General features: G+C 42.4%; 2 protein-coding genes across 3 annotated transcripts; one reads left to right on the top strand and one right to left on the bottom strand.

Annotated features, from left to right (window-relative positions):
* The first annotated feature begins 695 nt into the window (after nt 1-695).
* LOC133128819 (M1-specific T cell receptor beta chain-like) lies at nt 696-7,591 on the top strand. The gene is made up of 6 exons (XM_061242627.1): nt 696-1,173; nt 1,756-2,099; nt 2,299-2,308; nt 3,768-3,812; nt 5,939-6,289; nt 6,407-7,591. The coding sequence occupies exons 1-6, from the start codon at nt 1,086-1,088 to the stop codon at nt 6,478-6,480; spliced, it is 912 nt and encodes a 303-aa protein (XP_061098611.1). The 5' UTR covers nt 696-1,085; the 3' UTR covers nt 6,481-7,591.
* Nucleotides 7,592-11,360: 3,769 nt separating this feature from the next.
* Nucleotides 11,361-23,039, bottom strand: LOC133129337 (papilin-like). 2 transcript variants are annotated; one of them, XM_061243345.1, is made up of 19 exons: nt 22,898-23,039; nt 21,906-21,978; nt 21,557-21,675; nt 21,410-21,470; nt 20,593-20,695; nt 20,081-20,211; nt 19,679-19,802; nt 18,856-18,939; nt 18,311-18,483; nt 17,435-17,630; nt 16,956-17,082; nt 15,844-16,048; nt 14,936-15,112; nt 14,239-14,389; nt 14,028-14,108; nt 13,116-13,251; nt 12,746-12,809; nt 12,520-12,646; nt 11,361-12,325 (listed from the first exon to the last, which is right to left on the bottom strand). In XM_061243345.1, exons 2-19 carry the CDS (start codon nt 21,957-21,959, stop codon nt 11,955-11,957), a joined length of 2,484 nt encoding a protein of 827 aa, XP_061099329.1. In that variant the 5' UTR covers nt 21,960-21,978; nt 22,898-23,039; the 3' UTR covers nt 11,361-11,954. The 2 variants fall into 2 exon arrangements, with proteins under 2 accessions (XP_061099329.1, XP_061099330.1); XM_061243346.1 differs by having other exon boundaries at nt 20,081-20,208.
* Nucleotides 23,040-27,194: the final 4,155 nt, after the last annotated feature.

Here is a 27,194-nt window from a genome sequence, read left to right as displayed (position 1 = left end):
ACAAGCACAGGAAATGTGCGCAGACCTGATACAGCTCCCGTTTCCTCTGGGAGATCCGATGAGTACACAAAAAAACCCCGGTCTTTGAATCTCACTTTTGACAGTGACTCATAATCTAGGCATTTACTTGCTACAAATCTAGCCATAGACTCAGTACCAATCAAGCTAAAGACTCGATATCAACCCACCTTAGACTTTCTACAAATCTAGCCATAGACTCAGTACCAATCAAGCTAAAGACTCAATATCAACCCACCTTAGACTTTCTACAAATCTAGCCATAGACTCGGTACCAATCAAGCTAAAGACTCAATATCAACCCACCTTAGACTTTCTACAAATCTAGCCATAGACACCACCAATCAAGTTAAAGACTCAATATCAATCCAAAAGACTTTCTACCAATCTAGCCTCGGGCCACACATTTCTGAAGGTTTCAGATAAAAGCACAAATATGTTACATTTATAATCAAGACACAGACAGGAAAATATAATTGATATTGACCACACATTTGTTTTTATTCAAATGTTAAATGAACCATACATATATGAATTAAACTTTTTATTTAGATTTGTCTTAAAACCACTGCTTCTCACAGTGAACCGATCTCACAGTGGATTGGATCTACTTCATAAACATACAGAGAACAGAGTGAATATGTGAATATGGCCCTGACTTCCGTTTGCCTGTCGTGAGACAGATGTTTCCTGGGGAAATACCAGAAGGTGGCAGGACTGAAAACACTTTCAAGGAGCAGGAAACTACATCATAAATGACAGGAAGTGGAGTAGCAGGCAGCAACATTTAGAGGAGAAAAAATCTGGTGAAATTGCTGCAATCATAAAACTCACCAGGATGGCACAAAAAATTCCACAAAAGTCCATGCATGCATGCACGCACACACACACGCACACACACACACACACACACACACACGCACACACACACGTGCACACACACATAGGGGCAAAAGTGGGAATCTATTCAATTAAATTTTGTGAGAGCTATCGCACATCTCTTGAAGACAAAATGCTATGACACTTAAACACCACCCTGAAGCTCATTGAGCCGTGTGTCCATCACCATGAAAAAAAAAAAGGATGTAAAAAATAAAGAACTGCCACCCGAGGTCACCAGAGGCCCATTGCAAGAGGCAGAGACAATACTAAAAGGTAACTTCTGGGTTTCAGTCTTCATCCTCATTGGTTGTTGATTTGTGCTGGTTTTTAATCTAAAAGCATGATTTTATGTAAATATAAGTTATCATGAACCAGTGTGCCTGTGATATCGGCTCTGTCAAATATGGCCTTTAGGGGGCACCATGAGAGTATTAAGCTGGCTTGGTCAAGACATACATTTGAGGTTTTCTCTTGTGAGTGTTTCACTACCAGGTAATGTAGCTGGAGGCAGTATTAGAAAACCTCATAATAAATTAATCCTGCAGAGGGCAGTAGTGTTCTCTAGTGTATACTGAGGAAGAAATACCACAATGTATTTCCAGCAAGCGTAATAGATCTCACAGGGTGTGCAGAGAAAGTTAGAGCCATTCTGAGAAGCAATTCTCTTAACAGAGCTGCATAATGACATTCAGGGCACTAATTGGATTCTCCATTTTGTTTTACTGGCACTCATGTAAGTCACATATAAATACAGTTGACATTTCCATGTTAATTTTCCTTTATGACAAATTAATAGGTTTTACTTGTGTCTCCTAATGCCAGCTGCCTTTGGTCTTCATTCCCATGTTTCTACAGGTGCCACGGGAGGTGTGGAATTTGAACAGTCTCCTTCCCTAATAGCCAGACCAGGAGAGAACACAGAGATCAAGTGCAGACACAGCGAGAGTGACTACCACAATATGTACTGGTACAGACAGGCAGTAGATGGCCAGGTTCTGGTCCTGATCGGGTTTGGTCATAGCAGAGAAAAGCCCACGTATGAAGCCCAGTTCAAAGCCCGATTCCAGTTCACACGGGAGGCAGTGCAGAGAAGTTCCCTCCACATCTCCGCTCTTACTGTGGAAGATACTGCAGTGTACTTTTGTGCTGCAAGTTCACACAGTGCTAGAAGCTGGGCCTCTTACTCAATAAAAACCTGGGTAGACATGTTTTAAGCAGAGGCTTTATATGTCTTATCCATTTAGTTCCTGCAAGGCATTCAAATAAAATATTTCCCCTTTTTATAATTAATTCTCAGAACGGAGCTTTGAGGGTGCACATTCTGTGCATAAAAACCGGAAGACAGATAGAAGTGTATATTTTCATAAACATGATAAATCAAATTTTACACCTCCACAGATTTTCAGAGGTAAAACATGCAGACATCAGGAAGTCATGGCTTGCAAAAGATATTCAACCAAGTATTAAAAAATTACAATTAATTAATTCATTCATTCATTCATTATCCTAACCCGCTTATCCTGAACAGGGTTGCAGGGGGGCTGGAGTCTATCCCAGCATACATTGGGTGAAAGGCAGGAATACACCCTGGACAGGTCGCCAGTTTAGACTCTCCAATCAACCTAACCTGCATGTCTTTGGACTGTGAGAGGAAACCAGAGTATTTGTCATTTATAAATCATCAACAGAGGACCATTAATAATTACTCAAGTTAGCTCTTGGTAATCATTACCAAAGTTAGCTCTTGGGAATGATTACCAAAGTAAGCTGGTGGTAATCATTACCAAAGTTAGCTATTGGTAGGTTTTGCTTATATTTTTAGTTTCACAGGGGAATAAGAGAAAACAATACAACCATCTCCATCACCAATTCAGCTATTAGCTATATATACCACTTTACTAGGAACATTATCACTTTATTATACCTACTTATTCATGCGATTATCTAATCAGCCAATTGTGTGGCAGCAGTGCAACACATACAATCATGTAGATATGGGTCAAGAGCTTCAGTTAATGTTCACACCAGAATGTGGAAAAAATGTGATCTCAGTGACTTTGACCGTGGGATTGTTGGTGGCGGACAGGGTGGTTTGAGTATCTCAGAAACTTCTGATCTCCTGGGATTTTCACAGTCTCTAGAGACCAAAGAATGGTGCAAAAAAGCAAAAAAATCCATGGAATAGCAGTTCTGCAGACAGAAACACCTTGTTAATGAGAGATATGAACACCTGTGGAAATGTATTCACAACAGCATGTGACATATGGATAAGCCTGTCTCCCTCTGACTATTATTCTTTCAGTGTTCAAGAACATATACTCCATAATCTTTTTTATCTAGATCCAATCCTTCAGCAGAATAAGGTTTAATTTAAATTAAGTAATGAAGGTAATGTATTTGTAAAATTATAAACGGTGTCTCAAGTAGTCTGGGTTATTAATATAATTTAGAATTATGAATTTGATTATCAGCTCAACATCAGGATAATTTGTAATAAAATAAAATTGTTAGGTACTTTTTGAAATGTATTACTTTGATAATAGTTGAAATAAATGATCTTGCATTATATACATGTACAGTATATGTCTTACTTGTCTTATTATGCCTTCCTGTCAATGCAATAATTGTAATAGTAATTCAATTTACAAAATATTCCAGTGCGCATCACAATCATTGTATTTTACATGTTTTACCATCATGTTGTTTTCTATCATAGGATTCCTGTAGCTTGGATGCTATGAGAATGGCAACATCCATTACAAAGACACTGATGCATTGTTGTTGTTGAAGAGGTACACAGTGAAGATATGTATGGGGTGCAGTTAAGACTGGGAGGTTTTGTGTACACGTCATATAACCGTGCTCAGGCTTCGAGCAGCACTTCGGTGGAGGAACAAGACTCACCGTTGTAGGTAAGAGTCTCCTGTCTCCTGTCTCCTGTCAGTCCACTGAACAGCCCATTCTAGTCCAACTGTGGATTTACATCAGCACTAACAGTACTAACTGGTACTAATAGCTTCACAATAGAGTTCACATTATTTTAATTTCAAAAAGATGGCAGACCTAAGCTAATGTTATGTGAAAAGGGTTGGCATCGTGTGCTCGGAGGAATCTGATGTCAAAGATGTCAATGCAAATGTGTCAAAGGATCATATGTCAGCTGGGATTATTAGTCTATGAGTACTGGTCATAGATCATGAAAATGTGCATGACATGTGGGTATAAGTATTTAGTTATCAGAATATAAAGTACTGGTGTGTGAGAATGTTTACTAGATTATCAGTGCAATGAGTATTTGTGTAATAGTATTAGGTGTAGATTATCAGAGCAGGAAGGGTTTTGTTGTGTAAGTATTCATTGTAGATTATGAGTTATGAGAGAAATTGGATAAAATACTGCCAATTCATATTGTGCTCTGGAACACAGAAAATATTTCTGAAGCTGCTTCAATCTGTTGATTCAGCTTTGATTACTGGCACTGGACAGGTTCAAAAAAAGCGAGCGAATCCAGGTATTCACATACATATTCTGATTGAATTACAGTTAACAGTGATCAACTACGAGTACTGTAAACTGTACTCATTACTCTGAAACTAGAGCTAGAGTATATATAAAGTTGTTTTGACGTAGTTCACTTAGGATATCAAGCTGTTTTGGATGTAAAAGCCTTTAGCCGGAAATAACACAAGAGTAATGTGTTTTTTCCGGCTGCAATTTCAACTTCCGTTTAAAGTTTGAAATAATCACATTATTATTATCCCTTGAGCTGTTGAACACTCAGAAAACGGTGCATTGAAGTTTTCCTTTGATTTTGTTTTTTTTATGGGGGTTTTTATACCTGTACCAGCACCAGGTACCAGGTACTTATCATGTTAATTTCTCCAGAAATAAAATGACATAACTTATATCCAGTGACCTTTGAAAGCTCCTACAGAAAACACTTTTAAATGATTTATTATGAAGCTATGAACTTCTAAATATTTTTTTGATTGAGTTGAAAGATGTATTGTCCTAATTGTAGCATTATGCCTTATTGAAAGTGCTGCTTTATATTATTTGACCCATTTTTCAGTGGGGGAACAGATGCAGTGCAGCTGGCATTTGGTGCATGTAACCACATGCCAACAGTCAATCTAACATGTGTCAGATGAACATGTTTACAACCATGGCACTCTGTGACTATTCTGTTCAAGCACTAAAACATCTGTGATTGTAGTGTTGTTCACATGAGCACATGCTTATTTAAACTTTGTTTTTGAAAATATATGGGTCGGTGATAAGTTAAATTCTTTATAGAATTGCAAATACCCTGCTCCAAAAGCCAGCTATGACCAGCATGAAATTACCAGCTACCAGCTGTTTCAAAACATAGCTTGAACTAGTTTAACTATGTTGAGCGCGGAGGTGGTTTGAACTGGTCAATCAGCTACCAGCTGTTTCAAAACATCTCTTGAGTTGTTTTTTTAATACATACTGTACTGTAATATACACTCCCCGAGCACTTTATTAGGAACATTTTTACTTTATTACACCTACTTATTCATGCGTTTATCTAATCAGCCAATTGTGTGGCAGCAGTGCAATGCAGATCATGAGCTTCAGTTAATGTTTACATCAACCATCAGAATGAGGGGAAAATTTGATCTAAGTGACTTTGACTGTGGAATGATTGTTGGTGGCACACAGGGTGGATTGAGTATCTCAGAAACTGCTGATCTCCTGGGATTTTCATGCACACTAGTTTGCAAACATGGTGCAAGAAAAAAACAAGAAAAAAAACAATGAGCAGCAGTTCTGCAGACAGAAATGCCTTGTTAACGAGGGACATCAGAGGAGAATGGCCAGACTAGTTAAAGCTGACAGGAAGGTGACAGTAGCGCAAATAACCTCACATTACAACAGTGGAATGCAGAAGAGCATCTCTGAACACACAATGCATCATAACTGTAAGTGGATAGGCTACAGCAGTAGAAGTCTAGAAAATACGTCTAATAAATACTTATTAGTGCTCACTGAGTGTACATCTGCCATTCTTCAGATCCCAATGTTCCAGTCACAGCTCCCCAGGTCAGGGTGCTGCCCTCTGCCCCACAGGAAGTCCACAGGAGCAGGAAGAGGAAGTCCAAAGTGACACTGGTGTGTATGGCAACAGGCTTCTACCCTGACCACATCCGTGTGCTGTGGAAGGTGAATGGGGCAGAGGTGAGGTCTGCTGGGGTAGACAGCAGCCCCCTGTGGGATGAGTCCAGCAGGAGCTACAGCCTCAGTAGCAGAATCAGGATCCCGGCCCAGGACTGGCTCAACTCAGGAAACAGTTTCACATGTATTACCAGCTTCTACAATGGGAGCCTTGACCTTGTCAACAATCACACAATTTTCGGAGAAGATGGTGGGCACCATAACTATTGCCAATGCTTTGACAGCATATTAAGTCACTTTCCACCACATTTCTGCATTTCAAATATATTGCAACTAACAGTGTGTTTTTGTGTTTTTGTGTTTTCAGTTTGTTTCACAGGTGAGCCCACAAAAGTATTTCAGCTGACAGTGAGAATTGTAACTTCTCAATCTTGCTGGTAACAAAGGTCATTTCATTCTTTATTCATGTTCATACTTCTCAGCAATTCAGGTTAGTGCATGGTATTATACATGTGAACTGTAGCCTTAGTGCTTCAAATCCGGTCATATAACCTCTCAGTTTTATGAGTGATTCAGTTCAAGCTGACATCTCCACAGTTCATGTTTTGTAAATTGGAATGTTCGCATAATGAGGGACTACAGGCACATAGAATCAATATTATACTGATTCCATGATTACATGTTTACATACAATTCACAGTAAATTTCTGATGTAAATGTGAATGCAAACATGGGATGTACAGTGCATTCTGTAAGCATTTTTTTGTGTGACACATTTTCAGTACAGAATGCACAGTCAATGGCAAGTTCATAGTCATTGTTTTAATTTCTGGAGTAAAGAGCCACAACGACAATAAACCTGTCACTGTCCAAATACTTATGGACTGCATTGTATATCTGCAATGTTTATATATATATATATGCCTGATGGGTGTTGCTGTTGAATTTGTTTTTAGTAGAGAAACGGAAGATGGGCCTGGTGGCAGCACGCTTCTCATACTTGCTCCTCATATGTAAGAGCATCCTGTACATGCTACTGCTGGCTGCCCTGGTGTGGAAAAGGCAAAGTATTTCTTCCCTCAGAAATAACATAAAACTCAAAATATGTTTTTCCAAGAATGCTAAATGACATTGTCTGTACTTTTGGTTTGTCTAATATAAGGTACGAGCGCCACCCTTGACTCTGGCACACTAAAATATAGGATTGTAAGTGGTTGTTTCTTTGAAAATAGATATCACTTCCTGCATTTAGACTTCACTTATGAAATTCCCACAACACACCCTCATCCCATGTTCATTGCATGTAGTAAGGTATATATATACTGTACAGTACAATAAATGGAGAAGTAAAAATAATCGGAGGCCATTCTACTTATGGTTGTATAATCTACATCCTTTTGGTAATTACCCCTGCTATTACCATCTTTGGCTAAGTTTTCATTTAGATACCCTGGCATCCAGTTTAAATTGTAGAGGAAGAATATCTTATAAAGTAATCTTTTATTAAAACAGTGTTAACCCCAATAAGTGAAATCTCTTTTCTTAAATATAATTTTATGTTTTTCTCTCACAGGGCCAGAAGGGCAGCACTTGGCCATGTCAGATCCTGACCATAGCTGACCATGTCAAATCCAGAGCGAAGATTCACTGGATGCCATTTATACCTTTCTCATAAAGTATAAAGCAACAGAATAAACAGTTTGTAAGCAGTAGAATGACATGCATTTATTTCATAATAATGGCAAAAGAAAGTATGCATTTATAAAATTAAATATTTTTTGTATGTATTTGATACAGAAGTTTTTAACTTTACAAAAAAAACGTTGAGTGAAATTAACTAGCTTGCGGTGTGCACCATTTTTGTTTTGTATGTAAATCTGCATTTAAAGAAAACCAATAAAGTAATATTCCTCTTTCTACAGCGTTACTCTCTCTTTCTCATAGCATGATCCCTGACCATCTGTTCCATGAAGCAGAATTATTATGAGTTAGCTGGATAGTACTGAGTAAAAGCCGGATGCCCCCAAATCTGGAACATGGACTGAAGTAAAAAGAGTTCAATGGTAAATGGTTGGAATTTATATAGTACCTTTATCCAAAGGCCTGTACAATTGATGCTTCTCATTCACCCATTCATACACACGCTTACACACCAACGGCGACTGGCTGCCATGCAAGGTACCAACCAGCTCGTCAGGAGGTCTTGGGTCAGGGACACCTCGACATACCCAGGGTGGGATTGAACTGGCAGCCCTCCAACTGCCGGACGACTGCTCTTACTGCCTGAGCTGATGTCGCCCAGTACATTGTTGTTCAACGTTTAATCCTGCTTTGTGGAACAGGCCACTGAAGGCAGTGGTGTTCAATCTTGCACAGGGTTTAGATATGCCCTATTCCTGAGGGGCTTTTGCTTTTATACAGTAAGACAAAACACTGCAATTATAAGTTATTATAAATTATAATTATAAATTATATCCTCTTGCTATAATATCTACGTATATGATTGGAGCTTCGGGTGAGCAAGGATTAAACCTGCCCACAAAAACTAATAGGCCTGAGGTTGCTCATTTCTGCTGCAGTGGTTTCTTGAGTCACATTGTTTGACCTGATTTCTCTGATAAAGAGTTTCCTGGCAGGAAACTGCAGGTTTTTTCTACTCCGCTTGCAGATTGTGGGCTGGTTAAAAATGTGAAAAACGTGCATAAAACATGTGACTTCTCTGCAAAACATTTTGCGATTTGTGACCCCTGCAAAACATTTTGCGATTTGTGACCCCTGCAAAACATTTTGCGTTTAGTGACCCCTGCCTTGGAATCGTTCTGATTCAAAGGCAGGGGTGCACAACAAAGGGCGATCCATTTCAGGATTTTGTGCCAACATCAGGCATTTGTATGAGCACCAGTTACAGCCGCAGACTGCAAGTGTGTCCTAAAGATTTTACTGTCCTCAAGTACAGGCTTGAACCAGTGTAGTTTATAGAGTATAAAGTGTAATTGCCAGAAAACTAAAGCTAAGGTAATTGGTTGGAACGAAAACCTGCACATAGATTAGCCCTCCAGGACCGGAGTTGTGCACTCCTGTTCCAAGGTGAATCACCTGCAGTGTAACTGAAAATTTTAAAGGCTACTGGGATTTTTTGTGATAAGGATTAATGCGCTGGCATGAATAAAGACATATTCTGTGAGCTACTGGTGAAACTGCCATCCTGCCACATGTTGGAAAGTAACGGTTCGGAGAGGATGTGGTCGCTGACACACCCACCCAGATTATGCAGGCATCCACAAATGTGCAACTGTGTAGCCCTGTTTCCACCGACCCGTCCACAATATAACCTCACTGAAAACAGCTCCGTGCCAGGGGTGTTTGCACAAAGTATTAAACCAGGGGTGCCAATAATAGTGGAACCTGTTTTTTGGGGAAATATTTATCTTATGTAAGACTGGTTGATTCTATTGAATCATTACTAAAGTGCATTACTTTATGCATGTTGGAAAATAAAGCTTATGTCAATAACTGTATTATTTTTTAGTTACAGCACTTTTTGTGCATATTTATCAAGCATACAATAATTCTGGAGCACACTGTATTTAATTGAAAGCAGATACGTTGTTGTTTAACAGCTCAGTCAGCCATTAGTTAAACGAGGCTGGAACAGTTGAACTTATGTGAAGTAACGGATGCTCAACCACTCGTGCCTTTGTGCTATGCTTTGGTGGTTTTTGCAAGAACGTTCAGTATGTCTGCAAGCTGCTTCGGTGCTTTTTGCACAAGCGCTCATAGTTTTTCAGTCACTGTGTGACCATGCAGTAATACAGTGCGGAGTCGTTTATAGATAAAACGGTGGCCTCCAGAGGGAAGTGGGACCAGTTGTATCTGGTGAGGCTAAATGAGCCCATCCTGGAATAGTTACGCACACTTCCGGGGAATACAAAAAGAACAACAGGTCTATCTGCTCCGACCTGATCTGCTGATACCAGGAGCTGATGGGGCGGGAGTCACCGGTCACCTCACAGTCTATCTTTGCAGAACTCCCCTCTTCCACTAACATCGCCTTGGGGTGCTGATTAACACCCAAACCCTCACAGCCTGCAGAAGAACACACAGTACACAATATATAATTTTGCACTGTATTGCATTTTAAATAAACCTAAGGTACTGGAAACCAAATAATCTCATGGATAAATATGTCATATTCATACCTTTCAGCAGTACATATAGAATAGGTTTACTAATAAATACAGAAAAAATACCTGCAAGTAAAAGCAGAATACCAATAAGCATGTTTCAGCTTTTTGTTCAGTCTGATTTTGAGCACTGCGCTCAAGGTATGTCTGACTTTAAGGAAGAGGTGGAAGGGGAGGAGTGATGTCACCTCATTATATAGTCTGTAACAGTGGTAATGACCTGAATTCATGTCTGTAGAACACTAAGATGAGTATGAGTTCAATGTGCATTGATGAGACTCATGTTGAGATTGGATAGAAAACCCATTTTGACTGCGCTTGGTAATTAATTGAGGTAGTGACAGGAACCGTGACCCACAATTAGCATGAGAGGGTTAAATACACATATTTAGGTAAACTCAACTGAGAAAATACCTTTCTTTGTCTTTAAAGAAATTGAAATGTAAGAACGCCTGTCAACAAACTTTGCTTTTCTTGTGGAAATAAGCGTAACACTGACGCCCTTTGGTCATAAAGGGAAATGCCAAGTGAGAGCAGAATTAGAATTGTACTGTAGCCTATGTTCTGTATCGTTATGTCGATGTCCATTATAGAACATCATATTCCCAAATTATTTTCTAATAATATCATAAATAAAAATATAAGATTGAATACACAATTTGATCATTATTAACATTTAACAATCTAAAATTGTGTAGTAAAGAGCCAAATAAAAATAAAAATTTTCCACAAAAATTATACAGCTCACTGTATGTGGCTTTAAAAAAAAAAGAATGGTTAACATTTTATTTTTAGCATCAAAATAAATGCTAAAATGTTGGCATTTATACTGTGCCTTTATCCAGAGTGCTGTACAATTGATGCTTCTCATTCACCCATTCATACACACACCATGCAAGGCACCAACCAGCTCATCAGGAGCATTTGAGGTTAGGCGTCTTGCTGAGGGACACTTCAACACACCCAGGGCAGGATTGAACTGGCAACCCTCCAACTGCCAGACAACTGTTCTTACCGCCTGAGCCAATGTCACCCCAAAATATACGTAAATGCTTATCACGACACAAGCAACACCTACAACTGTTCTTCAAGACAGATTACACACAGACCACATGACACAATACTGTTTTACTGGGTTCGGTTTAATAACATCTGTAGTGGCAGTTGTAACACATAATGCTGTGAAGCTCAAGGGATGATCTGCGCTACAGGTTTTAATGTCATTTAAAGCTACTGGCAGATGAAGAACAGAAAGTGCAGTCCCTTTGAACTGGCTGCTGAGCAGAAAACATCCCCTGATTTTTGGTCTCGACTTTTTAAATCTTGTTTTAAATTTACCTTGATTATCAAAAGGATTAAATTGTAAAGTACTCAGAGTAGCCAATTTCTCCTGAATTAGGTAAAAATATTCATGGCATTCACAATTTAAACTATCTTGAAGCCCTGGATAGTTAAGCGCTACTCGGTAGTTGACATAGTAGTTGATCTTTTTTTGTGTACACTGTAAAAAACAATTCCGTCCCAATGAATGACACAGTGCAGACATCACAGCGACGAAGTGTCGCGTGTTGTGGCGAGATTATTTATTGGCAAACCTGTTCAAGGAAAATGACTGGAAACACGACAAGATTAATAATCGGTTTAAGGGGAAGTTTTCCGCCCACTCGATTTTCGGCTCAGCGGCCGCCGCTGGTTCGAGGCGGCAGGCCACGTCGCCGTGGTGACCGGGGCTCACTTGGCGGTACCGCGGGGGGTTTGCCGGAGGCGACGGTGCGGAGCGCGAACTCTCTGCGCTTGGGCGGCGGCGCTGGAGCCGAACCGGCGGACGGACCCTCGGATGACCGTGAACACTCTCCTCGACCCCCCCGTGCTGCCGGGCTCAGGGCCTCGGCTCGGCACGGACGCCGGGCGCGACTGGGTGGAGCCGTCGACGTGGCAACCCCTCAGGCACTCCTCCCTCGTGAGGAAGTTGTTGCGGTTGCCCTGGCAGCCGCCGAACCAGAAGTGGACACACCTGCCGGTGGGGAAGTCGTAGTAATAGCGAGACGTCCAATCGGCGCACGGGCCGACGCTCGAGGGCAGGGAACACGCAGAACTGTGGGCTGCAGACAAACAAAACCGCTAAATTATTCATGCAATTATCTACTCAGCCAATCATGTGTAAAATCATACAGATAGGGGCCAGGAATTAAAATAAAATCTGCAGAATAAGAATATAAATATTGCATAAAATGGTCAGCAAAATAAATGAGAGGTACGTGCAATATTAATAGTGTTGTATCTGGTGTCTCCCTACCGTCAGTAGGGGGAGTTTGACAGCCCTCTTGTTGAGGCCCGGTTGCAGGGGTGACATTGTCGGAGCAGCAGCCATAGGCAGAGGTGTGACACGGTCCCTGAGTCTCCGTCCTGGTTGGGCTGTGGTCCTAAGAAGAGGAGAGGGAGGAGAAAATAAAAGATTTAAAAGGGAATGAAAGAGAAGAATGGGGAAATGCCGTAGCGTAATTCTCACTCTGGAGACCTACCTCCAAACAGCCTGCCCTGTTGGGACCACTTGCTGTTGTCACACCATCTGCACAGCAGCCAAAACTGCACCGGAGAGAGGGAGAGAGAGAGAGAGAGAGAGAGAGAGAGAGAGAGAGAGAGAGAGGGAGAGAGAGAGAGAGACACAGAGAGAGATGTGAAGGGGTGGGGGAGTGTTAATGACCATAATCAGACAACCTAATTACACTTTTCCACTACGGATTTCTGATTGAAGACTATTATTGTACACAGTTGCTCACAATGGGGTGATCCAGTGCTACTTTTGGATTTTAATGTGCGGTAAAGAACCTACCCAGTGGCACGGTCTTAGTCACTGAGTGCTGTGTCATGCAGGGACGGGGGCATGGGTACCTGCTGCGTGCACAGGGCTCCTGGGCACAGCCTTCCCCTTGGAAGCCAATGGCAGGGGTCTGACCATCAGAGCAGCAGCCATAGTAGGTCTGGGAGCAGTGGGGCCTGCTCACAGGTCTCTCCACTGGCCTGTGGACTGAGGATAGCACAACTAATGCAGGACACGGCCTAACACAGTCACGTGGCATTATTACAATCACACAGTAAAAAATTGAAAACTTAATCAACACCCACATGCCTATTGTGTGCCTCTGACACACACTGTAAAATTGGGGGGTTGGGGCAGTAGACAGTTGGGTGGGGCAGTAGACAGTGGGGTCAGGGCAGTAGACAGTAGGGCTGGGGCAGTAGACAGTGGGGTGGGGCAGTAGACAGTGTGGGGTAGAACAGTAGACAGTGGGGGGGGTAGAACAGTAGACAGTGAGGTTGAGGCAGTAGACAGTGGGGCTGTGGCAGTAGACAGTGGGCTAGGGCAGTAGACAGTGTGGGGTAGAACAGTAGACAGTGGGGGGGTAGAATAGTAGACAGTGAGGTTGAGGCAGTAGACAGTGATGTTGGGGCAGTAGAGAGTGGGGGTTAGAACAGTAGACAGTGAGGTTGGGGCAGTAGACAGTGGGGGGGTAGAACAGCAGACAGGGAGGTTGCGGCAGTAGACAATGGGGGGTAGAACAGTAGACAGTGGGGCTGTGGCAGTAGACAGTGATGTTGGGGCAGTAGAGAGTGGGGGGTAGAACAGTAGACAGTGCAGTGAGGTTGGGGCAGTAGACAGTGGGGGGTAGGACAGTCGACAGTGGGGCAGGGGCAGTAGACATAGGGGTTGGGGAAGTAGACAATGCGGGGTAGGACAGTAGATAGTAAGGTTGGGGCAGTAGACAGTGAGGTTGGGGCAGTAGACCATAGGTGAATATAAACCTGAGTTCTCTTCAGGGATATGGGGCAGGAAACGATGTGGGCTGCGGTCATAGCCTCTAGGGTCCTGCATACTAGGCACCACTGTAAAACACACACACACAGACACACACAGACGAGCAGAGGGAAAAAGGACATACTGTATATGAATCAGTCCACAACAGGAAATTGAAGTGTAGAAACTGAGAGGAATCCTGGGAGAGGTGGGACTCACGCTGAGGGCTGTGGCAGGGCTGACTGTTGCAGGTCTCTGTTGTTTGTGGTCTGGAGGCTGCGTCACAGTGGTCCACCCCGTGCAGGTTGTGGTCCATGTCGGAGCAGACCACCTGACGGTCACGCATCCCGGAGCCACAGCTCATAGTGCACTGGGGGGAGGGAGAGATACAGGGAGAACGGTAACTCTTAGTGCACTGGGGGGAGGGGAGAGAGGAGAGGTTCAGGGGCAGGAGAACGGCAGCTCATAGTGCACTGGGGGGAGGGGAGAGGGGAGAGGTTCAGGGGCAGGAGAACAGTAACTCTTAGTGCACTGGGGGAGGGGAGAGGTGCCGGGGCAGGAGAACAGCATGGGTTTTTTCTAGGTGTTTTTGGAGTGCTGTTGGATATGTAAGTTTAGCAGGTTTACCAGTGGGTACAGTAGGTGTTTTTGGGGTGCTGTTGGATATGAAAGTTCAGCAGTGGGTACAGTTGGTGTTTTTGGGGTGCTGTTGGATATGAAAGTTCAGCGGTGGGTACAGTAGGTGTTTTTGGGGTGCTGTTGGATATGAAAGTTCAGCGGTGGGTACAGTAGGTGTTTTTGGGGTGCTGTTGGATATGAAAGTTCAGCGGTGGGTACAGTAGGTGTTTTTGGGGTGCTGTTGGATATGAAAGTTCAGCAGTGGGTACAGTTGGTGTTTTGGGTTATTCTCTCTCACCAGTCCCCAGGGCCCCACATGCCAGAAGATTTGGAGCTGGCAGGCCGGTTGTTGGCAGGACTGGGTGGGATGTGGTCGGTGGAGGGAACTGCAGGCGGAATCTGGGAGCCGTTCGGCCCTACCCCCAACGCAAACCACCTCCCGCGTCTGCGTGCCCTCTCCACACGTCACTGAACACTGCAAATATTCCACACAGAGCACATTCTGTATAATACTCACTGAGCACATACAACACTCTCAATACAGAGCACATACAGTATAACACACCTAACACCTATATAACACACTCCATACAGAGAATGTGTAGTATAACACACCTAACACCTATATACACACTCCATACAGAGCATGTGTAGTATAACATACTTAACACAGAGCCCATGTAACAATCTCGATACAGAGCATGCATATTATGACATCCTCAACAGCACTTCATGTGTATTTTACTAGTTACAGATGTGATGCTTTAGCTTGTGGAAGAACCTATGCACTTGTAAATCGCTTTGGATTAAAAGTGTCTGCCAAATGACTAAAATGTAAAAATGTAAATGTCAACACTGAGCACATTTGGTGTAATACTCCAAAACACTGAGCCCATGTAACACTCTCAATACAGAACACGTAGAGTGTAACACACTCAGTACAGACCACATTCAGTATGACACACTCCACACTTTGGATTAAAAGCGTCTGCCAAATGACTAAAATGTAAAAATGTAAATGTCAACACTGAGCACATTTGGTATTATACTTCAAACACTTCAAACACACATTACTATCTACTGAGTCCACGTAACACTCTCAGTACAGACCACACACACTCAACACTAAGCACACAGAGCAAACTCAACACAGAGTGCATTAACAGCACAAGCAGACGCACGGCGCTGTCCAGCCGCAGTACCCACCCCGCTCCAGCTGGAGACGCTGTACTCTGCGCAGGGCAGCTGCTCGCAGACCTGCAGGGTGGCGGGCCTGGCGCTCACAGCGGCGCAGTGGGAGTCGGCCGCCAGGCGGGAGCTGAGCGTGTCGTGAGTGACGCACTGCACGGTGCGCGTCTGGCTGCCCTGCCCGCAGGAGGCGGAGCACGCGCTCCACTCCCCTATCGACCAGCTGAGGAACACAGAGCCGACACCCATCATCCAACCAACACTCAATAACACTCTCACATCACTCACCTCTTATCCAACCGTCTCCCACCTAACACGTACCTGTCAGGCATAGAGTACTTGCATAACCAATGCTTTCAACAATGGGCAATAAACATTCTATTGTAGGACATTTGCTGTTATGGCTTGATTACAATATGCCTATTATAATATCAATTAGAGACCCTTATATCTTATTATACAAACCGTTATAGCAGTGGTCCTCACTCCTGGTCCTGGAGACCCACAGGGTGTGCTGGTTTTTGTTTTAATATCAGTAACCGATTCAGACCCAAGTAACCAGATGAGTTGAGTTAACCGTGTAATTAACAGCTGTAGTTGAATTAAGTGCTAACAACAAAAGCCAGCACACCTGTGGCACTCCATGACCAGGAGTGAGGACCACTGCATTAGACCATTATGCCAGCCTTTTAGTGCTACACTTTTTACACCATGCTCTGTAAAACAAATCTACCTGTTTCTCATCACATACACACCAACAGAATACAGCAGGGGTGCATAGCAAGGGCCGATCCATTTCAGGATTTTGTGCTGACTTCATTATTTAATCGACTCAATCATATTTTATCTGTACCGACTACAGCTGCAGATTGCAGGTGTATCCTAATAACTTTACTGTGCTGTACAGGCTTGAGCCAGGGTAATTTATAGAGCTGTCAGCAAATAAATTTAAAAAAGGCAATTGGTTGGAACAAAAACCAATACGCAGACCGGCCCTCAAGGACTGGAGTTGTGCATCCCTGGTATACACTTAACTAATGCCCTGTCTTATTTTGCACATTTAATCATCTTGTTCATGCCCAGGCACTTGAATGCATGTAATTTTCTTCTCTCTTGGGTGTGTTAAGCACCTGTAGAACTGCTGACACTGATGCGCATTACAGGTGCGGTTGCTCAGAGGGCGGGGCATGGCAGCACACAGGTGGTCTGGGAAGACCTCACTGCCAATGGCACAGATGACTGGGCGGGACTGGAACCCTGGTGGGTGGAGTCAGATATTTTCTGTTACATACTGTATGAGTTCTCATAGCTTTCATGCAGTATAACACACTCAACATTCGAGCCCACATAACACACTCAATACAGAGCATGTACACTGACACCCTCAACACTGAACGCATTTGGTATGCTACTCCAAACACTGAGCCCACTGTAACACTCTCAATCCAGAACAGTATAACACACTCAGTACACAGAGCATATGCAGTATCATACACCCAACAAAGCCAATATAACACATTCAATACAGAGCATGTTCAGTATGACACGCTCAAAATGTTACATATGATATGAATATGAGAATATGTGATGGGGTGTTTCACAAGCTTACCGGATCCACACTCCCTGCTGCATGCAGACCAGGAGCCTGAGCTCCACGTGTACCCTGTCCTGCTGTGGCTCGGGGTATGGGCTGGAGTGTCTACTGGGGTATGGACTGGAGTATGGGCTGGGTGGTGGCTTGGAGTGTGGTCGTAAGGAATGTAGTACTCAAACTCCACCCCCAGGTTGCTCCCCTGGGTTACCAACTGAAGGGGAAAGAACAGAACACACATGGACACAATCATAACACACTTACTGTATTCACACACAGATACTCATTACACTGTTGTATACACATTTACTGCACACACTCACTACTCAGTGAACAAAAAGTCACTGAAACACCAATGTGTTAAGATGAAAACTCTGCTAAATGCCTGCAATGTAATGTAACATTTGGCTACATTTTCTAGCCGTTTTTTGTTTTTCGCACCATTCTCTGCAAACTCTAGAGACTGTTATGCATGAAAATCCGAGGAGGTCAGCAGGTCATCACTGAGATATTCAAACCACCCTGTCTGGCATCATTCCACGGTCAAGTCCCTTAGATCACATTTCTTCACCATTCTGACATTTGGTCTGAAAAATAGCTGAACCTCTTGACCATGTCTGCCTGCTTTTAAGCATTTGATTGCTGCCACATGATTGACTGATTAAATATTTGCATTAACAAGCTGGTGTTCAGGTCTGCCTAATACAGTGCTCACTGTGCGTAGATTAGGCACAAACTCCAAGCAACAAACTCCAAATACTAAACTTTAACCCCACAACAGCATGCACCTACTGATGGAGTGACAAAATATATTGAGTGACATGCACACACACGTACACACCCTGTCTTTATTGTGTTGAATTACATTGTGTGTAAGGCCTGTGATCCTCTCACCTCTACAGTTAGCGGCTCAGAAGTGGGGCCTCGGCAGATGATGGTTTCGGGGGTTGTGTCCCCCTCGATACCCCGCTGGTAGTACAGCAGGGTGCCAGCGGCAGGTATGGCACGGGAGAAGTCCATCACTCCATGGCCATTCAGGTAGTATTCGCCATGTTGATTCTTAATCGCTGAGAAAAACAACATAACGGACCAGAACAGTAACAAGCTCCACTAAGCCCAAAACAACATAACAATAATAAGCTTGATAACGGAGAACCACATACAGACTCTCCCACTGAAATGAACACAAACTATCACATGACCTGCATACTACCTCTTCCACTGAAATAAAAACCAACTTTGAAACCAGTATACAGTCACTACATATGTACATCAACATCACAGTTTTCGGCAACAAAATATATTTAAAAAACAAAACTAACAGGAAATGCACATCAACCTGGACTTCCTAAACTTACTGAAAATGGAATCTCCTCCTGCAGTTTACACAAGTCGAACAGAGTAAAGGCAGGTTGTCACACAGGTAGTAAGTTGCTCACCGATATAGTTGCGTGTGGTGATGGTCTCTCGGATACGGACGGAGGTGGCTCCGGAAGGGATAACAAACATCTGATTGTACCCGGCTAATGTAAAGGAAAATAAATGTCAGTAGCAGACATGCGTAGTTGTACAGAGCATGTTCTACTTTAGTTAGAGGCAGTTGCGTGCCATAAAGGTGTATAATATCTTTGTGTAATAATTTGTTTTTAATTTTTTGAACCTTTATTTAACCAGGTGAGTCCCATTGAGATTAGAGGGTCTCTCTTTCGAGAGAGCCCTGGCCAAGAACGCAGCAATACACTGTTACAAACCACATAAAAGCAACATTTAAAACATATAGTAAAATATACAGTTGAAGCTCACAATCACATGCCTAAAAGACAAACAGGAGGAAACAGAATCTAGCTAAGCAAGCAATTACAAAGTTATTTCAAGTTAATAAGCATAAGATTCTACATACATTTGAATGACTTGGTCACATGTTGCAAGGTAAACAGGTGTGTAACGATTATACAATGGTGTGTAATACCTTGGTTATAGGTTGTGCTTACTGAAGCAGTGTAAAAGCCTGTAATACCTCAGTATAAGGTTACAATGTGTAAAGTTGTGTAATACCTTGGTTATAGGCTGTGCTTACTGAAGCAGTGTAAAAGCCTGTAATACCTCAGTATAAGGTTACAATGTGTAAAGGTGTGTAATACCTTGGTTATAGGCTGTGTGTACTGAAGCAGTGTAAGTACAGGCTTTTTTTTTTTTTTAAGGTTACATTGTGTAAAGGTGCGTAATATGTATAAGGTTACACTGTGTAAAGGTGCGTAATACCTTGAGGCAGGTGGCGTGTGGTGAAGGTGTTCTTGATGAGGTAGCAGGACTCTCCGGTCCCTCCACACTGCAGACAGGGGTCCTCTCGATGGGGAGACCCCAGCATTTTGTCACAGCCAATCGGCTAGAGTAGAGGGGGAGTGGAGGAGATTGTTTAGAACCTACAGTAGGGTCCAAAAATCTGAGTGAAAATTCTTCTTCTAATTTAGTACAAACTTTTTCATTACTAATTATATTATCAGCATAACAATTTGACTGAAAAGTTGATTCTTTGAAAAAATTACATAAATTTCAGAATTTCTTAGCATTTAGTATGTCCACTTTTTGCTTTCATGACATTCTTGTCAGGATCTAATGTTATTCAGACCTGAGATATGCAAAGTCAACTTGTTCCATACACACCATACATATGCCTCCTACACAGATGTCTGTGCGTCCTGGGTAACAGGGCGTTCCGTCCACCACAGACGGGCGCTGGCGGTAGAAGAAGTTCTCTCCTCTGGGGGCGCAGTTGAGCTCACACGGTTTCCCTGCTTTGAGAAGAAATCACTCTCCTCAGTGTTACTGTCTTTTATTCACTCTCCCGGTGTAACTGTACTTTATGTCCACTCTCACAGTGTTATTGATCTTTATATTCACTCTCTTATGTATACTTATTGTATACTAGCTGCCAATCGTGGTATGGATGGTGACTTGATGTACTCTTCAAGGGTTCAAGTTATATCTATGTGATCATGCTAGGACATGCTAGGGTCCCTTGTCCCTGAGTGTGATTTGCCCTTCATTGTACGTTGCTCTGGATAAGCCCGTCTGCTAAATGCCTGTAATGCAATGTATATTCCCTCTCAGTGTTACTGTCCTGTATATTCCTAAATAAGGCTACATCCCTTTACGCAATAAAGCCATTCCTGTACCTCCATAGTAGGGTAGCCAGCTGTAACGCATTCCTTCAAAGTCTGTTCCGTCAAACTGAGCACACTGCTCCTCCCGGAAATCCCTGGATCCCACAGGACAGTCCTGCACAGGGAACAGCACAGACACAGCGCTGCAAAAAGCACAGTGGAAAGCACTGTGCCACTGTCAGGCCATCACTGAGCTCCATCTACCATCACCGTGTGTGATCCTGTATGTTGCAGGTGTGGCAGGAGACAGCACGTGTGTGTGTGTGTGTACCTGTATGTTGCAGGTGTATTAGGAGATGACAGGTGTGTGTGTACCTGTATGTTGCAGGTGTATTAGGAGACAGCAGGTGTGTGTAACTGTATGTTACAGGTGTGGTAGGAGACAGCAGGTGTGTGAGTACCTGTATGTTGCAGGTACGATAGGAGAAAGCAGGTGTGTGTGTACCTGTATGTTGCAGGTACGATAGGAGAAAGCAGGTGTGTGTACCTGTGTGTTGCAGGTACGATAGGAGAAAGCAGGTGTGTGTGTACCTGTATGTTGCAGGTATGATAGGAGAAAGCAGGTGTGTGTGTACCTGTATGTTGCATGCACAGTAAGAGATGGCAGGTGTGTGTGTGTGTGTGTGTGTGAGTACCTGTATGTTGCGGGCACAGTAAGAGCTGGCAGGTGTGTGTGCGTGTGTGTGTACCTGTATGTTGCGGGCACAGTAAGAGCTGGCAGGTGTGTGTGCGTGTGTGTGTACCTGTATGTTGCAGGCATGGTATGAGATGGCAGGTGTGTTTTTGTGTGTGTGTGTGTGTGTGCGTGTGTGTGTGTGTGTGTGTGTACCTGTATGTTGCAGGTGCGGTAGGAGACAGCCGGTCCCACACAGCTGTTCCCTCCATCTATCCTGTAAAATTCAATATGAGAGGTGGGACCGCTGCATTCACACCTCATGAATTCTGAACAAATTAAATCACCAGTTTGAGAGTTTACCTCTGTGTCACACATCTCCGTGTCCTCATGCTAACTCCAACTCCACAACTGCGACTGCATGCGCCATACGGTCCCCAGTCCTCCCAGTAGTCAGAAAGGGGCTGCTGGGCTTGTGGCACCTGGAGTATATAAGCAGTCATGCACACCCATTAGCGCAAGCTCTGAAAACTGCCACAATGTGTCTCATTACCCACAAACCCTCGCCTTCCAGCAAACTTCAGGACAGTGCCACACTGACACTGTGGCTCATTATACACTCAGCACACTTTTTCAGATACCTTCAACAAGATAAGCTGCAATGTTAGCAAACCATTCACTGCTATATGTTTAGTGTCACTGTCCAACTTACACATTCTGGAGGAGCAAGCAGCAGCACAGAAGCCAAAGCCAGAAAGATCTTCATGTTGTCTGGAAGTCAGATTCTGACAGTTGAAAAAGTAAAGGAAAATGTTTAACAAATCAAATCCATATAATTAGATCCTGTTATTTAACTGATTGATGCAAACACATACATGACCGAAGGACGCATGTTAACTCTTATAGTGAATAGAGTTGCTGAAGTATGTGAGTGAGAGACAAAAGCATACCTTGTGTCAGAAGACATAAATGGAAAATATATTTCATATTTCCCGTCTTAATTGCCCCAAAATTAAGTGAGATGCATATCAAGTGCAGCCTGATTGTTTCTATAAATGACGTGAAGCACATAACACGGGACTCATGCACATAAAAATTACATAATCGCAAAAATCAAACTCCCACTAAACTAATCATAGAGTGGACAGACTCTGAAAAAGTCGAAAGAACAAACCGCAAACCGCTAAAGTGCTCGCCAGCTGGGAGGGGACTGGAAAACAAGTTACAAATCTGGATACCATTCAAATTATGCTATTTTGAGAACGTGGACCACATGATTTCAAATGAAATATGTCAAATTAACAATATAACAATTGTCAGAGAACAAATAACGGTAAAAAAGATTAATGAAAGGGTACACAAACTAAATAAACAAACAAACAAAAAATAATACAAATACGAGGCAATACAAATGCATCTTTCGTTCTGTTTTAACAACGCTGTTGATAAACGTACAATGTCAAATAGGCAAATAGGACAAAAAAAACAACAACTTACATTTGCCGCATTGATGGAATATAACAGGTAGGCCAAGGTAATGGCAAATCAAATGGAGCAGATACACACACAGCTGTGTCTTTGTCATACTGACTTTTAACAAAATACATTTCAAACCAAATGTTCCCACTTGTTTTCTGTTATTACGCCACATCAAAAAATAGAAACCACCACGGGGCTTTACAGGAAATCAGAGTCAATTCTTACCTTGTTAGAAAGGCTTTTTCCTCCAACTCCTCTTGAGTAGGCTACCTGCCAAGGTCCTGAAACTCATCAGCTATATTATGGCACTGTAGGTCTTTACTCTGCCCTTAACCAAACACAACAGGCGTCCGGTTACTCTTGACTCGTTTGGCGTACGATTGTCGACGTTTTATTGATGTGCAGCCCTATTCCCCCCTCCCTCGTTGATGACTTGTTAAGAAATTCATGGACGCTTTTACTTTTTACCTCGAACATTTTCATTGAGCAAACAATTAAGTACGAATTTGCGATTCAAATCTGGGTCCTGTTCCAAACAAGTTACATTAGCAAAGTTATGAGATTTGAACATAACATTTTAAGAAATACAAAAACATGCACAATGGTTTAGAAATCTGAACACAAGAAACGCATTCAATGCATTAAAGATCAACCCCATCAAAATAAAAAAAACCCATACATCTAGGCTATTCCCAAATACACTTTTTTTGTTTTGTTTGTTTGTTAGAACTAACGGCTTGAACTAATGGCTCTTATATGTTCAGTAAGATGGCTGTTAATGCATAGGGTAAATATAAATGATTTTTTTTATTTCAATAGAAATTAGTCACGGAAGTAAAGAGGTTTGGAATGACACATTAAAACGAAATAAGCAAATTACATGAGGAGGTTTGGGATAACATTAAAATTAATTCAGCCAATAAAATTAGAAGATTTGGGGTGTCACATGAATGTCAAATCTACCATTTAGGAGATTTGGAGCATCAAATTTATTCCAGTTTGTCAATTAAAATAAATTATATATGATATAATTATACATAACATCTGCGATACGAACTGTAGACAAAGGGCTTTAAACACTTGAAAGTAAAATTAAACATTATGATATTAAAATGGCACACCCCCGTTTAAAAGTGACAAAATTTCATGGTTTGGCTTCAAAATGTTATTTTAGGTTCAGGGTATGCACTGTGTATTAAATATCAACAGAATGTTTTTTTCAGGTTCATTAAAATTAAAAAAAAAAAAAATCATGATCTTTTCCCTTGTGTCGACAATGTTTCCAGATTTTGAGGTGCTTATTCAGAAACATCACCAATATTGTTGTTACATTCAATGAATGTGGTGTTATATTTTGGTTGTCTGCTTAATTTACTGATGCTAGATGTCTGACACAGTCAGTTCCTTGGGGTTACCCTGGGACTAGTCTACCATACTCAGGGATTTCAAGTGTAATCTTGGGATGTCTCTGGGAGTTACCATTTTTTAGATGACCATGCTAAAAAATAATGTATTTTTTTCAATTTCTCAAGGCATTATAGCTTTGGACCATCAAAATGTACATAAACTGTGTTAACGTCAGTTACAGTTTTATGAAAGGGAAACCATAATTAATTATTTGTGCCAACACGAGTTATATGTAGAATTATATTAGAAGTGAGAACATCTGTAAGAATTTAACTAGCAAAAACCTAAAGCATAAAGACACTGAAAACACAGAAAGGAAAATAAGAGAATGGGAAAGTGTAAAAAGATAAAGGAACTCCAACACAGTGTTGGTGGACAGTAAATACGCACATGTACCACGCAGGGCTGCAATTAAAGCAATTAAACTTGGTATTTTGAGTTTTACATATGAACCACAAGATAAAAATGGAGGCTATGTTTAGGAAAGTTGGTTTCCTGGTTTCAGAAGTGGCATATTTGGGTACACTTCAGCCCTGACATGAAGCTTACTTTTGAACAAACAAAGGCACAAATAGCAATCATGGGGAACCACAAAGAATGCAGGATGATATAATTTAATATAATCGGCAATGCATCTCTCTGTGCCTATATTCTCTCTATAGGACACGTTTCAGTAACACTTACTCTCTACTAAGGACACTAGTTCAGGAGCTCAGTCATTCTTTCTAAGAGTACAATGGTTTAGCAAAATGACAGAAGGAGACGCAAGACCCCCCATTCCCCTAAACACTGATTGTGGCAGGTACAGCCTGCAGGTGCATGCAATCACAGTGTCCTTATACTGAAAGACAGAATGAGAGTGGACTGAAGAGGAACTGAAGAGCATACCATTTCATTTGAATGGTCGGTTTCAATGCAGCCTCGTGAAAAGCGAAAGATCTCTGAGAGTTGCAGAATTGATGGAGTGTGAATATGTTAGTAAAAGGGTTTTTTGAGTGAAATCTGAAGCTGTGCGCCTGGCAGAGTGGACTGTCCCGTCTGAACAGGTTTGGCTCACCTGTGTCCATGGCCAGGGGTGCCGGTGACCATCTGACCAAAGCGTAACATCAGAGATAGCCAATGTCATGCACGTTGCATATTAAATGAGGGATAGCCAGACGTCACATGGCCTGGCAAAAGGTCAGCTATACCCATGTGATTTATATTGCATTGTTTTGGCTAGCACCATGAGGCTAACAGAAGCTCTTATTGACCCTGTATTGACATGAATATTCTCATACAGTTCTTCTGATCAATATGGTTTAGATGTGTGAATACTCATACACAGTAAATAGGTAAATTCTCTGTACATGGTAATGATATACAGTGTAGATATACATGTGCGCAGTAATAACATATACAGTGTGAACATGCTAAGACAGTACTGATAAACATCAAGTGGATGTGTGACATCTGTTGAGTCTGGCCCAATTATAAATGTATAGTATAAAATCAACATCCATCTCGAACAGAAAAAAAACAGTCTTATATTTCTTTCAGTACAAGTAAACCAGTTTTAAAGTTGTGCTGTACAACACAATGTTACAGAAATGTTACAGAGAAGATTCAACTTTACCTTTGTCAAGCCTACCACTGTCAATATAAATAGTGAAATCTGTAGGCCTCTGAGCCATTCAGACTTTCATTTCCCACATTTCACCTTTCAAATTACTCTGCTCTTCCGCTGATTGTCTATGTTTCACCTTTCTAGCTCTACTGTTAGCATAACGCTAGCACAACGCAGGCATGCAGCGCACACCTCCCCAGCTCTTAGAGTCACTTAGAGCTGGCGGTTGAGTTTCTGCGCTTGTCTCTCCTTGGCGTCAAACGCGAACTTGGTGTCCTGCAGCTGAAGGATAACCTCCTTGGCCTCCCGCATGTCCTGAGCCAGCTGCTCATACTTCTCCGCCAGCTCCTTGTTCTCCCTCCTCAGCTCCACCACCAGCTGGCTGAGCTCCTCCGTCTGCCTCCCGCAGAGAGACTTCAGCTGCTCCACCTCCGACAGCACCACCTCTGTGCTCTTCACCAGGCTCTCCAGCTTCTCCCGCGACATCTCCCCCATCCTGGCGGCGGCCTGCACTTCAGCTCCGCAGCTTCAGGGACACGGACTGAAGCTGCACAGGGACTGTGTTGCTTCACACTGGGACTGCACTGCGTCACACTGGAGGGACGGTGCCCGGCCTGACTAATGCTGCTAATTGCTAGGGCAGTCGGCGATTGCCGGTGACTGATCCACATTAGCTTGAGCTATCCTGGGATCTGCACACGCTTCGCTGCAGCCATAGAGGTTGAGTGAATGACAGATTACCGTCTGTCTTTACCCCTCATGAGCTAGATTAAACCCGGATCTAGAGCAGACACACCTACACTGGGCCCCTGGTCGTTATGCAAGGATCAGACACTGGGCTCCTGGATTGAGTCAGTCTCTGGAACTTTACAGTAGACACATAAATACATTGCCATTAATGTAATGTAATGTTATGTAATTGTGTAAATGGTAAATGGCAGGCATTTATATAGCGCCTTTATCCAAAGCGCTGTACAATTGATGCTTCTCCATTCACCCATTCATACACACACTCACACACCGACGGCGATTGGCTGCCACTGACAGCGTACAAACACAGAACCAACACATACAAGCATAATACTAATGATACTAATAATAAAGGAAATCATGAATAGTGATCAATAGCTTTTGATATGGTTTCATAAGTGTTTAATGTACAGTCATGTGGCATTGTTTACCCCTTATCCTCAGCAATTTCTTTTCCCTTTCAGATGTTTAAAATTGTATTTTCACGGAAATAGCTTTTGCACTGTTTGTCCTTTAATTGAATATTCCCACAGGATAAATGCACCTTACTGGTACTCCAAGGCGATGAAAGGCAACTGTAAAACCTAGCTTCCCACCATGGGTGTCTGTGGTCTCAGGGCCGCACTAAGCCCAGTATCTCTTTCCTTAATTATAACACAAATGTTGGGTACTTACACTGAAGCCCAGTAATTCCACAAATATAAGACTCTAATTTTGACTTTTAGTTCCATAAGCCTCTAAGTCCTAGGCCCAATTTGC

Source organism: Conger conger, chromosome 5, assembly GCF_963514075.1.
Source record: "Conger conger chromosome 5, fConCon1.1, whole genome shotgun sequence".
NCBI classification, from domain to species: Eukaryota; Metazoa; Chordata; class Actinopteri; order Anguilliformes; family Congridae; genus Conger; species Conger conger.
This window is presented reverse-complemented; position numbering and strand designations above follow the sequence as displayed.